This window comes from Vanellus vanellus (assembly GCF_965231255.1).
Source record: "Vanellus vanellus genome assembly, chromosome: 4".
Taxonomy (NCBI): Eukaryota; Metazoa; Chordata; class Aves; order Charadriiformes; family Charadriidae; genus Vanellus; species Vanellus vanellus.
In genome coordinates this window covers 36936236-36952619 of record NC_138909.1, presented here as the reverse complement: position 1 = coordinate 36952619, position 16384 = coordinate 36936236, and the positions used below count along the sequence as shown (strand labels likewise).

General features: G+C 39.2%; 1 protein-coding gene across 1 annotated transcript in view; it reads left to right on the top strand.

The window, feature by feature from the left end:
• Positions 1–16384, top strand: part of DCHS2 (dachsous cadherin-related 2) — a gene marked incomplete at both ends in the record, with an annotated part of 121761 nt that overhangs the window by 71708 nt on the left and 33669 nt on the right. The window contains 5 exons of the mRNA XM_082482587.1: positions 4024–4260; positions 5648–6664; positions 8044–8231; positions 8728–8827; positions 15448–15605. Coding sequence (XP_082338713.1) covers positions 4024–4260; positions 5648–6664; positions 8044–8231; positions 8728–8827; positions 15448–15605 — 1700 coding nt within the window. The remainder of the gene's footprint in view (positions 1–4023; positions 4261–5647; positions 6665–8043; positions 8232–8727; positions 8828–15447; positions 15606–16384) is intronic.

Below are 16384 nucleotides of genomic sequence, written 5' to 3'. Positions count from 1 at the left end.
ACAAAGTGAAAAGCAGGAACTTCTTGGAAATTAGTGCCCTACCACATACAGTAAGTGAGGAAGGGTGGCGCAGGTTTAAGAGCTGACAGTCATGATTTCACCCTTCACTAATACTAGCTGTCACAGCACACTGAATCCCCAAAACTGTTATGACAATTTATGCTAGCCAGTAAGCATAGATTGTTCTGCAGTGAAATACCTGTACTTAATGTGGCTGTGCTGAGCTAACCTGTGCTGGCGCAGAGCTGTTCCCAAACTCGAGCCTGTAGTGGCAGTCGCTATCATGTGACCAGCATTGCAGAGTCTGTCTAAAATGTGTATGCAAATCATGATAGGCAGTCTCTGGGTGATGTTTTTGATTTATAAAGGTTAGAATCTGCAGTTACACCCATGCAGATTTAGTCAAGAAAATGAGATTGCCAAGGTATAAGTAAGGCTGGATATTAATGCTTCATCTGCTCTGTAATTATATGTTTGTTCACCTGTGAAGCAGAATTGGCTCCAGCTCTCTCTTGTGCAGAATGAGGAATTACCAGAGGTAAAATCTTCAAAGCACTGTGCTAATATAAACAATAAATTTTAAAAATGGGAATTAAATTAAAGGCAGCAGATAAGACTGTCCATATATATGCGGAGCCAAGCTATAAGAAAGATGGTGGCATTTTTCATGCAGTGACTTCTTAAAGTGGAACTGCACTTGTGTCTGTGTGGTCCCCTGCTGGGAGTTTTGGTCTAAGTAAAATGTTCCTCACAGAGCAGCTGTCTCATTATTCCCTTTCCATCGTTAGCGTCTCTAGAAACTCTTTTTCATAATGGAAAAATATATTCTGTACCACAGCAACCTAATTGTCTTTTAAGTTCTCTGAAGCCACAAATTGCAGGCTGCAAGTGACTATGGTAATAAAAATAACAAGCCAGTGTCTTGTCTTGATTACAGAACAGGAAAGAAAGGAAAACTATGACTCATCTTCAGCCTGTTATTTAGCAAGGCATACCTTTGTTGATTTTTGCACACTGAATATATCACTTACACAGCTAGTTCCTGCCGTGTGCTTCTTGCAGTTAGCCCCATTTCTGCCTTTGCGATGTAGTACCAGGGGATCTCCTGCACTGCACTTCAGCAGATCAAATACAGCCAGCCTGCTGTGAGGTGTGCTGGCAGCTACTTTTGACTCAAGTGGTCATGACTGTCCATTTTAGTCACAGTCTGGTGTTTTTACCTAACTGTAAAGAAAGTAGGATCCCAGACGCTGCTTACTTCTATAGCTTCTTTCCCATCATATGGTGCCATAATACAGCCTAACGTGGCACGTTCCCCTATACGTATGGTAGAGCTGTCTTAAATGTCTGTACAGATTATATTTCAGCAGATGCAAAGCTAATGCCCAGTCCTACAAATGCTTAAAGAAACAGAATGTATATAATTAAAAGTCAAACTGGGTTATAAAATTTTGTGCATATTACAGTTCTGAGGTTGGAAGACGCATACTTTTTACTTGAAATCTACCACTGTTCTTAGGGCGTCCTTGGTCCTGCAAGAGAGGACTGAGTTGGCAAGATGTACTTGCCTATTCTTTTCCCTCCCTAGGACACAGCAACACAGCATTCATTTAATTTGACAGCAACAGTGTTTAAAACCCATGTTTATACATTTAACCTCTGGAAAAAAATGGTTTAAGCCCTTTTTCCTTTGAGCTACAGTTGCTCAGATTACCTCAGGAAATGCCAAAAGTTTATGTCCTTGGAAGACTACTTTGTTGAGCTGTCTAATTAATCGCAAAACTCAATCATCAGAAGACAAAAAAGAAAAAAAAAGGCCAAAATAAGGTTGATTCTTGGACGTACATAATTTATTGGCATAGGAGCTGGATCAGCAAAGGATTCTGAATCCATCTGTATCTCTGCTGTGTTTTTACTGTGGTTTGTCACACTGGAATAAGTGTCCTTTGTTGTTAGTGGAAAGCATTCTTCCTTGATCCTGAAGACCCTTTGAATGCATTTTAAGCATGTCAAGACACAGTTTGTTATTATAATGTCCTGGCAGTATAATTGGAAAGTATACCACATACACATTTGAATATTTATAAGTATTTTATGTATTTTCCATTATTCTGCTTAAAAATGCATTGTAGCAAATTAGTGTTGTGGCTTCACACTAAATTTTGAGAAGATTTATTGTAGCTGAATCATGCACTTTGAGTTAAATCTAATTTTTACCCTGTCTGACAAATTGGACCGCTGAATGTCTGACTTGAATGCCAAACATCTTCCCTACTAAATCTGTCTTGAGAGCCAGGAAACCAGAAAGGTAGCTCAAAGTTTAAAGGTTTGGTTTACTGAGTTGCTAGAGGTTTTGTGTCTTCACCAGCTTCTACAAAAAGCCTAAATGGTTTCTTAAAAATACTGTTGGTATGTAGAAAGTTGTCCTTATTAGTTGAATCATTTGAGTTTACTGCAACCTTGCTACATAGCTCACTGCAATTTTAGCATTTAGTGTATATTTAGTTAAGCTCAGTCATTGTTAAGAAGAATTTATTTTGCATTTGGTCACCTCTCATCTTCATTTTCATGTTGAAAAACTTACTTTGTAAATAGTTCTCTGTGTGTTGCAAAATATGTGGCCACCAAAGAGTCTTAGAATACTGATGGATTTTTGTCATCTCAGGATAAGTGAAAGTCTGGTCTTTGACTGTATGCCTCAGGTTACAATTTATGTATAAACTTTTGAAGTTACGAACATACCGTGATCTAGTGTTTACCCCTCAATTTTTAAGTATTTATGTTCACTTCATCAAGACCAGGTATTTCAGAGTGCTCTGAGGGCTAATAATTTATTTTGGGGTTTATATTTTAATTTATAAATCCTTAATTTGCTTGCAAAGGACAATGAATGACTGTCTCTCACATAACAATTAACAATTATCAGTTTTGGATAATTGTTGAGGACTGTTATGAATATCCCATAGAGAGCTATGGTTTGGATTTAATTCTCATTGCTGAGATTGAAGTCTTCGCTCAGACAAAGCTTTCTTTGAGGTTCATACAAGCTTTTACTGTAGAAGAAGATGGGACAGGATTCCTGCCATGTTCATTCTTTCTGCCCATGCTACAATCTTAGGTAATAATAGTTAGATGTGGGTTTCTGTAGTTACATAGACAGTATTTCAAAATTGGGCATAATTATCTGATATTACTAAAGACTTATTTTAGCAGTCTGAAGAGAATGTATTTGGAGACAGCTAGTCTCATTCATCAGAGTTAAAGGATGAAAATGTATTTATCTTGAGGAAGGCACATCCAAAGTGCTGTATTTCTGGACACAGCATTGCATTTTCTTTTCAAAGAATTACTTATTTCCTATAGTTTATATAAAATGTAATTAAAAGCAGCTTGCAAATTCAAGACCTTAGAATTCACTACTAAAGGGTATTTTACTAGAAACTTGTGATCAGACAGCAGGTGATTGCTTCCCAGATACTTTTCCAGAGAGCCCACTGCTCCTAAGATTTGTATTTTGGGGATTTAACGCCCTTTGTGTCTGTTTTATTTGGGGAGTTATTCAAGCAGAATGTCTCCGCAGCCTGTTTGAACTAGAGTTAACTTTACTGTTTGCAAAGATAAATTAGTCTTTTCTGACAATAAGGTATTTTTTTTTTCCCCTAATGCACTTCCAGATTCCTATAGACTAGTACTGGTAAAACTATGGTTTTCCTAACATGGCTGAAAATTCAGAACAAACCCACTGACTCAATGAAGTTGTTAAAGATTTAGCTGAATCTGTTTTTAAAATCAGAATTATGGACGCTGTGTTTTGACACAGGACTTGCTGTGTATCAGTGGCTTTGTGCATGGTAAAGACCATATAATTTGAAAAAACTTAGCTCTCAAAAAGGAATTGGGAGTGCTGCTTTTTGTCCACATTGTGTGGCTTTCTTTTAGAGTAGTGGTACACGTTGAAACTATTTTGACAGCCTGCTGAATTTTAATTTGCTTCATTGCTCTTTTATTTCTGTGTACTTTCAGGAATTATTTACCTGATCTCAGCTCTTGGCCGCCTGGCGCGTTCTGTGCTTTTCCTGACTGTTTCTGCGCGGGATGGGGGTGGCCTTCCCTCTGCCACCAATGCAGCCATCACAGTAAACATCCTTCAGACTGCTTCAGCCCCTGCCATATTTGAGAGATCCCGCTATACTTTTTCTGTTCCCGAAGATGCACCTGAAGACAGCCCAATCGGCACCGTAAAGGCCAGGGAGCCTCCAAGTAAGTTGCATGCTCAGTCAGAGATTATATTGCATTTTTGTTGTGACCATTAACTGGAAATATCTGCAGATTTAAAAAAAAAAAAAAAACCACAAACTTTCATATTATTCATTCAGTCTGTCGAGCATTAAGTAGTATTTACTGTTGGTATTTACAGCAACTGGTGTAATCACTGCTGTATCAGGGTGCTCTTCAGAACAAATGGAGATCTGTGGTACTCTCCTTGGTGGTCCATGGGGATTAGCAACTGCCTCCATTTTCTTCCAGATGGATTTGCATAATTGTAAATGGGGAGATGGGAAGCGTGTTGTGAAAGTGTAAGGAAGGGTCTGTGTGATGGCGTGGCTTGTGTTAAAGCATTAGTCATGCAAAAAAAATCTCAGAGCAATACTCAGATCAGAGAATGTTCAGAAGTCTCAGAGAATCTATATGAAGTGCTGCTGCAAAAAAACCCACAAACCACCAAACCAAACCAAAACCCAACAAAAAAAAAATCCCCCAAAACCCAAACAAACAATGCCCCCCCCACGTTTTCTCGAATTAAATGGTGAAGTCCAGATTAATGTTTATGGGACCTTTTGAAAATGTATTTAATCCATTTGCTTTTGTTATCATTTTTAGAGGGAAATGGGTTAGCTCCTGCCAGGCCGTAGTCATAAAAGACCCTGTCCGGAGAGCCATATATATTTGGTTCCTATGCGGAGTAATGGAGCAGAGTGCATGTACCCACTTGATGATGGATCTGTACATGTGAGGTGGTAGAGGCAGAGGTTTTATATAAGTTTGATTAGTCAGCTCCTCCCATTTTCATCTTCTTGTAAGGACAGTGCATTGACCACTGTCCTCGAGGTGAGGTAGCACTTGCGGAGCGGCCTTGGTTATAAGCCTGAACCTTTAGATAGCTTTTGCTTTAGGTAGCATCTGATGTATAAGGGTTATAGCAATGGTCATCCATGAACAGTAAGTTCAGTAAAATGCAGTTCTTCCAGACAGCTGCGACCTGTTTCTTTCCTTAGTATATTGAATGCCTGTGTGTAGTGAAATTACTCCCATAAGACTAATTTATAGGAGTGGATTTTTTTTCTATATTTTAGATCAGGGCAAAACAAAAGACTATTATACTATTTTCTCTATAGATTTTTATCATACCAGTGAGATGAAAATCAAATGGTGCACAAGTGGACAAACTGTATACAGTCATATTCTACTGAAGGGCTCCAGGGACAGGAAGAAGGAAGCATAAAAAGTCCAAGAAAGTCAAACATCTGTGTAGCTTGCATTTATTCAGCTGAATTTAACAGCGTGCATTCTTCACAGCTGTTCTTACCAACCTTCATGTTATCACTTTCATATTTTTTTACATTTTTGTTGTTATTTCCATTTCTAGATTCTTTAGAAGTGGTTTCTTACAGAATTTCCGCCGGTGATCCACATGGAAGATTCTCTATTGACCCCCAGTTTGGTATCATCCGCACTAAAAAAGAGCTTGATCATGAAACTCAGTCTGTTGTGGTGCTCACCATTCAGTCACAACTGGGTAACTCCCCTGTCTACAGTAGCACCCAGGTCAACATATCTGTGATAGATATTAATGATAACCCTCCACTATTTCTTACCCAATCAGATAAGGTAACTATTTCATATACCCAGCCTCCTGGCACTGCTGTCTACATTGCTCATGCAGAAGACAAAGACAGTGGCCTAAATGGGGCAATCAAATATAGTATTGTAAGCAAACAGTCAAATGCATTTAGCATTGATCCAAGCCTTGGAGTGGTAAACCTCACCAGGACAGTGTTTGCAGATAAGCAGCAGGAATATACACTACACATAGCAGCTGAAGACTGTGGAAGTCCTCCTCTGACTTCTTTGCTGATGTTGACGGTGATTATTGAAGAGCAGATGGGCCCTACTTTGGTTTTTCAAAACTTGGTGTATCAAGTAGAAATCAGTGAAGCTACCTCTCCAGGTGCCCAAATCCTTCAGGTTCAAGCCCACTCACTTGATCCACACAGCGTTACCTCCAAGCTGACGTATTCCTTGGAGCTTAGCACAGATTCTGTTGCATTTGGGATTAGCTCTGATACTGGCTGGATTTATCTTCGGAAACATTTGAACTATGAATGTGTACAGATAATAAGTTTTAGAGTTCTGGTCAGCATCTCCGAGCATGAAAACCTCAGGCAAAATGCAAGTACATCGGTCATAGTTAATGTCCTGGATGAAAATGATAATTCTCCCATGTTTATGCGTGAGAGCTACTTCTTTGAAATGGAGGAAAATCCAGTTCCCAGGGGTGTTGTTGGCACCATTACAGCTGTTGACAAAGACTCGGGAAGAAATGGACAACTTTCCTATTTCCTCTTGTCTGATGGAAAGTATTTCAAGATGAATTCCAACACAGGTAGCATTTTATGATTTCTAATCTGCCTAATATTGCTTTTGGAAAGCAGCCTTCCCTAAGGGAATGGAAGTAAAGTGTAAAGCTTTCAGGAACTGCTGTGAATCTCTTGGGTTGATATGTGAATATTCTAACTCAGAGCTTCACAATTCAGGGAATGAAATAAATCTAATACGTGTTCGTGAAGAGCGAACTAACCCTTAGGGTTTGATTTTTTTCATGACTTCATTCTGGACACTTGGTCGTAAGTTTCAGTGTTTCACTGTAACAAAAAGAAGTGGTTTTAAGTTACAGCTTCAGTAGTTCATATGAGGAACTTAATTGACTGTGATCAAGTACAGTTGAAAAGGTAACTATGACATTTGACAGTTACAGTGATTTAAATTGTTTGTGAAAACTTCAGTAAGTTACATCAAAACTGGGTTGATATTGTACATGGCACCACAGAAATCAAGTTGGCTGAGAGAAATTTTTCATGGCACAGAGTGAAAATGCCTTAAGTAATAGGCGCTATGTCCACACAGTATAACACCACAGACCATAGCATGGAGAACCCAGAGGAAAGGAATCCTCTGAGGAGCACAGGCACTGTAAATAATCTGGTTTAGCAAAATGATACATAGTGAGCAAAGATCTGCTGTTTAAAATCCCTGTTCCCAGATGCCCTGTCCTCATGGGGAGTGAATAGGGTCTCCTAGAATTTCTCTGCGTGAATCTCAAAATAAAATTGTCATTTCAAAGCAGGTTCCTGTTGAGTACAGTTATGGAAGTTTACAGACCAACTTAGTACTAGGAGTTAACCGAGAAGATCTGAAAATAATATGTGGTTATCTGTGTGAAGGGCTTTGGTCAACCGCAAATCTGCAGCTATGCTGAGTATGGTTGAGCAAATGGAGAGAAGATTGGGTCAGATTTATTCACTGGCTTAACTAGAATGTATAGGAGACATAATGGTTTCTGATTAATGTACAGACATTGTGTTGAGAATTTCCTAACCCAGGGGCATAATAAAGGCCATTTGTTAGCAGTTAAACCCCTGTGCTCATATATTATCTGTCCTGAAGTGCGGTGAAGAAAAGGCCAGATGGATTTCTTTGGAAGGTCAGTGCCTTGGTTCATGCTGTTTTATACCTTTGCTCCGGGGCATCTACTGTACAGTGAAGGACGTAATATGGTACTAAACTACAAGTGCAAACTGTGATTGACAGAACGTTTCTATGGAATGGAGCTTGGAAAGCTCAGGTTTTCATGTGAGCAGTAAGGTGTCTCAGAAGACATGTATCACTTTTTCACGTTAAATGTGTAATTGCATGTAGTAAGATGAGTGCTACCGTACAGTAAATACCAGACTCCCTTTCTCCTTCATTTTCTTTGTCTGGCAGGTGAAATCATAAACTGGGTTGCACTAGACCGTGAAAAACAAGCTCACCACCAGCTGACTGTGCTAGTGACCGACCACGGGTCACCGCAGCTTAACGCCACAGCAGCCGTGTACATCTCAGTGAGGGACCTAAACGACAACAAGCCCCTCTTCCCCCAGGTGATGCCCGGGCAGGAGCTGCACCTCAAGGTGGGTGCTGCGGGTGGGATGCGCTGCCTGGCTCAGAGCACCACCCTGCGGCAGGACCCCAAACCCCCTGGCTGTGAAACAGTGACAGTACGGCCCTGAAACAGAAACGTAACCCATTCTTAATTGAGGCTCGGGTATATTTGGGAATGTCAAGATTTATCAAATGATTACACTTCTCTGCCTTGTATACTGTTAGATGTAAAGGATATATATGTATAATTTTGTTTAGGTATGCAGTAGAATCTCTTAATTTCTGACCTCTGAGTCTGCTGTGCTAAAGATTTTAAAATTAGCAATATATGCAGACTGTAACAGAGGATTGCTGGAACTGTAGTATTTAACCATTTCCCGAAAGGCTTTTTGCACTGACTGTAAATATTGCTGAAATGGAAAACAGAGCAACAGTTAAACTCTTGTGTTATGGCAAGGAATTTATTTTAAGACTTGCTGTTATCCATATATACTTGCAAATTATTTATAAACTGCTTGATGACAGGTTTTGGAAGGGCAGCCGTCAGGAACACTTATTACCACTGTCTTTGCAAAAGACTTTGATTCTGGAAACAACGGCGTTGTATTATATTCAATAGAATCAGGTAAGAATTTAAAGCGTTATTCATAAGAAAAGATACATAGAAATAATTAGAGTTTTAGAGGTGCTGTGTGTACATACAGGATTTTATGTCTATTTTATCTGTTAGAATAAAGATGCCTGTGTAAATAGGAATCAGGACTGTCATATGTCTTATGAAGTATCTGTGGAGGTGCAAGCAGCTACCTTTTCTCCCTTCCCCCTCTGCCTCATCTTCCCAGGGGTTTGATTGCTTGTGTGGCCAGCCAGAGAGCGTTCAAACAGCACTCAGAAAAGATTAGGACCATGATCTTGTACTGTACAGTTTAGTGTTTCAGTCAGTTGTTTAACATCTTAAAGGAAAGATGATCTCCCTTTTCCCATGACCAATTGAAAATTTTCCAGCTTAAAGAACGGTTCATGGCAGTCTGAGACAGGCATCAGAAGGATCAGCAGATAATCTGGGCAAACAATGAGGCTTGTGGTTTTTAGTTCATGTTTCACCCTTTGTTCAGCACTGTGTTAGCCTGATATAGTGTGGCCACTTAAAAACACTTCTCTTTAGTTTTCCCTGTAATTCCTACACGTAGCAATTCACTTCTGAGGTAAGCTATAGGATCCAGTTTTGTTTGCAGTGAAATCAATAACAGAGCAATCCTAAATTAGAACATGAGCGTGACTAGGGCACTAATACTGCCAAGAGACATAGATGTGATCTCTGCTTTTGCTGCATACCACTTGCTACACTTTTATACAAGAGAGAACTCTTGTCCGTAACCAGTGAGGAAAATATATCTGTTCTTCCTGCTTTGCTTCACTATTGGTTCAAAGCAGCAAGAGGTGTCAAGAACAGAACTTTTTGTTTTATTTTGGTACCTGTTGCAGTCTGCCAGCTTAATGTAATCAATACCTTTTAAGCTGGGTATTTGTAGTCTATGGTAATTTGCACATAGACCATACTGTTTCATCAGTGCAAGAAAATATTTCCAGTATTTCCATCCACTCAGTGCATTTCTTCAGGTGTTCTTTTCTGTGTAGGCAGAGCTCAAATGTGGGCTCAGTTGGTTTAATCTCATAACAATTACTTGTCACTGCACAGTAAAGGACAGAATACCGCAAAGTTACATTACTCCTCACTCTTAAAGACTAAGGGAATCTGTAGCCTCCTCTTGCCAAGGGTGAAATTACCAAAAGATTCCCGTGGATTATGTTGTACTGTGTCTCTGTGTACCCTTTTGACTTCTGTGGAGTAATGGAAGGACTTCAAGATCCAAATCCTCAAGAGCCAGAGAACTAACTCTGCTCTCTTCCACCAAGAGAGGCTTAAAAAAATGAGATATTTAACAACTCTATTGAAAATTTTACAGTTGAAATATATGTAGATAATAAAAGACTGTAAGGTCAGTTTATGGCCATGCTATTATTGCTTTAATTTGGATACAAGTGACTGACTCTTCCAGTGGGAATCAGAGAGAATCATAGACTTCTGCATTGTAAAAAATAATATTTTGCACAATATGATCCCCCTTAAGAAAAATTGAATGAGTAGTATCCAACCCTTTGTTTGAAAGGTGATGGCCAGGCAACACGGGAAGTGTTCTTCAGGGGTCTCTGCCTGTCTGTATATCTAACTATATCCCCTTCCTTCAAACAGCACATTGGATTTTCTTACTGGCTTCACTGTAGAGCCCCAGAGGGGAGTAAGTAAGAGTTCAAATTATAAAAATGACTAGCAACACAAAATATGACTGGTCTTGTAAATGCTGTCTCTAGAAAGAACAAAAGGATAAAAACAGCAGCAAAAAAAACCACTAAAAGAGCCGTCCCAGCCTTGGAACTAGATATTTTTCCGATAAACAAATCCAGAAACAGCTGAGCTTTTCTGATACTAATTTTTGTTGTTGTTGTTAGTTGGCTCAGAGCCTTTAACATCTGGTCTTCAGTTTCATGGTGATGTTCTTTCCTGGTTTATATTTAAAGTAGTATTTTCTAGTTCTGGGACATTGTTCAGTACTAAAATATGAAGAAATATGATCTGATTTACAGCCATATTTGTTAAACACAAAGACATCAGGTTAATTGGAGGACTGCATGCAGACCAGTGCTCTTTTCAACAGTTGAGGGACTGTGACAGGATTAAGAGCTATGAGTGTCAGTGACAAATGTTAAGCTTGTGAGAGTCACTGGGTAATTATTAATATTCTTGAGACCTTAAAGAAATGCCAAGATAGCAGCAATAGATTAAGCTATGCAGGAGGACTAAGGACAAATGGCAACAAATTACTTAAGAAAAAAACCTGTAACAGAACTATGTGGTTTACACAACAGATGAATTTCAGCCTTCAGAGAAGGAGCATTTCTTTCAAAATGCCCCACCCTCTTTCCAGAAAATCAAACCAAATCATCCTTAAACATTCATGTGTATTGAAATGCATGATCATATGGCCATACCTCCACTTCTGTATTGCCACTGAAAGGGTAACCTAATTCAGAGGGAGGTAAATCCCAGGTGTGTGTGCTACTCCTTAGTGACGCTGTCAATTGCAAAGTGATTTTCCTGGCCCTTTTTATGACTGTCAGTAGGTTATAGTATAGCATTTATAACAAAAATTAGTCTGTATTTATAGTGCTTCATAAACTATTGCTTTCTGTGTTAAGACCACCACTGGCAAAGTAGAGGCTTTTACAGTTATATTTGGACCAATTCTGCAGATGCATTAGCACTTGATCGCCAGAGTGCTAGGAGAAGCCTAGTTTACACTGCTAACACACAAATTGGCAAGTGTTGTACGTACGTCTGTGGACAAGTACTTGTTCTCCAGGGTGATTTACAGGCGGCCTGCAGTGAGCATTCCTATACTTGCAGAGGGCTATGTTTCTGCAGCAGCCCCCCCATGTTCAGGTTATTTAGGAGCCATGGCATTGCCTTCGTCTTTTCTGTAAAGAGAAGCAACTTTTCTTTCATTGCGAAGGAGAATGAGATGGCTGAAGCACTGAGTCTTTTAAAACCTAGGAAATATACAGTTCTTCAGGAAATTAGGTAAAAATAATTAGCTATCACTGTGTACTGAGGTCACAAATATCTGAGAAAACTCTAGTGTTACTTTCTCTCCGCTTTCTGGGCTGTTTTGCCTGAATGCTAGTCCCTGGAAGGCTTGAATGTTCTGCCAAAGTTCACAGCCTTACATTGCCTGGGGTTTCTCAGGCCATTCTTTTTATCCAAAACTTCAGTGTCTGTGATAATGTTTGAGAGCACAGAGTTGAGAAAGTGCCTGGGCTTTGGAGAACCTCATGTAAATGAAAGCCTGGTCAACAGGTTGGAAAATGCAGAGGTGGAAAATTTAAGTGAAAAATTGTACCTGTTTATTGACAGGTTAGAGTAGAGTTGCAAGCACAAGAAGAGACTGGGGCCATTAGAGTCTAGGTATCGGGAAATTTGATTTTTTTCCGTTCCGTGCTTCATCTGCTCTTCTCAATGTCCTTTCTTCGTATCCATTTCTCCTATATTTTCTTCCTCTTCTCTTCATACAAATAGGGATATCTTTGGGGTGTATGTATAAGCAGCAGTTGCCTAATTCAGGTGACTAACAGAGATGAAAGCTGAGCAAATGTTTCTGGAACTGCAGGGAGCTTTTAGAGCAATGACTGACACGCTCTTTGAGTGTAAAACTTAAAACCACCTTTTCCCTTATTCCTCACTTTGAACTTCAAGAGAATGAGGAGGAAGACTTGGAGTGTATTTAGAAAGTGAGCAAGCTACCACTCACATGCACTTGGCCTTGGTAATCTTGGATAAAAGTATTCAAAAGTGGTCTATCTCTTCTCTTAGTACATGTCATCTATTAAATCGGTTGAAAAGCAAGATCTGTCTTTAGGTAAGCTTTTGAAATTCAGAAATTAAAGATATTGCTTTGGATACGAAATGTGGTATAAAAGTTTGATTAGTCTGTCTGTAGATAAAGGGAAATCCATTTCATAGGGGTGTTTTTTCCTTGAAGTTTTTTCTGATGTGGAATCAAATAGCTACACTTTGAAATTGCCCATGAATAAATTAAGAAATAGACTGATACCAGAAAAATAGAAATAAGATGTTTGTTTTGACTGTCTTTATAGTGCAGTGCTAGATAAAAAAGATGAAAATGAGAAACATTTTCAAAAGGGAAGTCCCAAAGGGTTCTGGTTTTGTACAATATCTCTTTCCAACATTATTAGACTTTTCTGTTTCTTTTATTGCCACCAAAATATGCACAAAACTGACTGCTTCATGCAATACTAGGATTTTAGTGGATAATGCTATTGGTAATTTCTTTTCTGACCAGCTCTCTTTTATTTTACTAAAAAATGTAAATTTTGAACATTCCTTTCTTCTATCAAATAAGCTTCAACCCTTCAGAACCTATTTGAGTTGAGCTTAGCTATCTATGTTCTGTTACTTGAAACAGAAAACCAAGTATTGGTCTTTATGCTAAGAGGTACTGACTATCCTCATCACTGCTGGAGCAAGGGTGAATCCTCAGATTCAAGCTCAGATTGCAATTATGTACTTGCAATGTTTATGTTCCTAGATTATTTTTTTAAAAACTTTTTTATTTTTGGTTCAGTTTGGTGACTGTAGCTCCATTTTGGTAGAAAATGAAGGGAATAGTTTTCATGCACTTCAGTTTACTGTTTTCTTTTTCTTGTTAGTTCTCCCTATCAGTTATTTTAAATGTCAGTTTTAGCAAAATGTTAAAAATATATGCGTGCAATTCACGTTATGTGTTCTGGTTTTTATATCCTCTGCCTTTTGCTTAGCTGGGATTTTGTGTCGTGAAACGTTATATGGAACAAAATAGAATACCTATGCATGTAGACATACTGTTGGGACCTAAACCAGGAAAGTAACCAAAAGCTATTTATGAAAACAGTAATATAGCAGCATTAATATTTTGAAACTATCATGAAAAATGCAGAATGCAGGACTGTCTCATTCAATATAGTTGTCTCTACATACTGTTTCCTTTTGTTGGCAATTTCCTCATTATGTTTCAGACTGCAAGAGCCAACCCAGAAGGGACTCATGGAGCATTAGAAACCCAGTCAGTCAAAACCAGCTGAACAATATTGGAAAAAACTCCTATTTGTTGATTGTGAAAACCCTGTTTTCTAACTATCTTGCTCAGTGTTTTTTGAAATTCTGCAGGTGCAAATATTTTGCAGTTGCAGGTGAGGGGATTGGGTACAAAAATGAACATCTATAAGTGTAGCTAACTAATTTGCATGTGCAGATTTGGAGAACATAAACAGCTTCATGCTTATTTAGATGCCTATGGAAATATAGTTCTTTATGGGAGTTTTGTGTACTACATCTGCACTAAATTTCTTTTTACCACAGTTGCTTATTAGAATAGCAGCTGTTATGCTGCCTGACTTTGTTTAACCCACTTGCACACCTTATTAAAATTCACATAGCAAAAAGTTGTTTGCATAGTATTTTAAGAGAGAAATAGTTATGACAAATTTGATTTTTTCAGTTTCTGTTAAGGTATACCAAGTAATAGATACTTTCCTATTTTACTAAAAATTGGAGAGGAATTTGTATTGCATTCCTTGAAAATGGGGGAGGTGGGTGTTGGTCTCTTCTCCCAGGTAACAAGAGACAGGACAAGAGGAAACATCCTCAAGTTGCACCAGGGGACGTTTAGATTGGATATTAGGAAAAAATTCTTTGCTGAAAGAGTTATCAAACATTGGAACAGTCTGCCCAGGGAAGTGGTTGAGTCCCATCCCTGGAGGTATTTAAAAGACGGGTAGATGTGACACTTAGGGACATGGTTTAGTGGTGGACTTGGCAGTGTTAGGTTTACGGTTGGACTTGATGATTTTAAGGGTCTTTTCCAACCTAAATGTTTCTATGATTCTCAGTCACAAAGAGCTATTTACTCTTCTGTGGTAGGATTTTTCTTTGCAACTCCAGAATAAATGTAATATGACGTAGCTGCAAGTAGTAATTTTAATTAGAAGTTGCTCATTATTATCATGCGGCCAGTCCTTGATGAAGGATGTATGTGTAATTTCCAATATTCACATGTTGCTCTGCAACAATTTACTGTAAGATTTTAGCTATCCCCAGCTAGGTCCTGGTTCAGAGCACAGGCAAGCAGGCGGCGTCACTGCAGCTGCGGTGTCTTAGGGGTAGATAGGGCTCTTTGCTGACCCATAGTCTGAGAGGGACATGAGCCAGCTGTGTATTCAGCATGGCTTACTTGACCCTTCATGTTAGTTCAGAGACTAAGACTTAATTCTTTCTCTGGCCCTGCCTGCCAGCTCGTGTTGGAAGTAGGAGTACCAGTCCTGGGGTGTCTGCTGCTCTCCTGAGATGCACACACCATTGGCGTGAGTAATGTTGGTACAAAACTGAGCAGTTGCTTTAGTACTCTGTAGAGTTTCTCTCTGTAGCTTTCTAAATCCAGAGTAAGTGGTTTATAATAACTATGTACTCAATGAAGGAAGAAGTGAATCAAATGAGCCAGAGAGATCCAAATGAGTGTAGCAGGTTCCCTTTCCTCTGGGTCGTGTTCTTTCTACTTCTGATTACAATGTTCAGTGCTATGGAGGCAAGCTGAAGTGATCTGCAATAACTCATATCCATTTTTTCCCCCATAGAAGAGGATATAGGATACTTCCAGATTGATGCTGTCACCGGGGAGTTAAGAACAACCCGGTCTCTGTCACATGCTGAGAGACCAGACTACAGAATGATGGTCACAGCCAGGGACCAGGGGATGCCTTCACTTCAAGGACATGTTGCTGTTTGCATCCAGGTACTTGTTTACATTGTACATATAGAACAGTTTTGTTAGATACTTAGGTTCTTTGAAAAAATGATTTTGGGAGAATCTAGGGAAATAAGCTGAAGAAAGGAAGAAGTTCAAAATTATAAGCACTTTGTCTCATGGTAACTTTCTTCAGCCATTTTTCTGTTGAGGGAGGAAATGAGAGAACAGACTCATTTTGATTTGCTGAGAATACACAACAGCATTCTGAGTTGTCTTGCAAATAGATCATGCTTGTGCTTTAGTAGAAGGAAAAGAGAAGGGAAATACCCAGGTAGGCACTGTGGAAAGCATATATCAAGAGAGACTGAAAGTGGGGGAGGGAATGGATAATTCTTTTCTCCACTATGTTACTGTCTTTTCTAAATTCTGTCTTTATAACCCAATATAAGGATAGCTTCTTCCTTTGTGCTGGTTTATACAGGGCTGCTCTGCATGGGAGTGTGAAATCCAGCGTGTGCTGTTTCCACAGCCAGCCACCTGCTGTTCATCGAGCCGCAGTGGGGCTGCTTTGTCCATGCTGCCTGTGCGCTCCTTTATCAGAGGCTGAATGTCACTGAGACTGCTATTTTCATGTCACCCAAAAGATGGTTAATTTTGGGAGCTTAGAAAAAAATGCTTCAGTCAAGACAAGGCAAATGCAGTTCCCACAGTTAAAGAGATTCTTTCATTTTAAAGCATTGACTTGGAACACTGCAGCAATCCCTAATGAATGAAACCCTGTAATGACATAAATAATCCCCCAAAAAAAAAAAAAAGCGGCTATC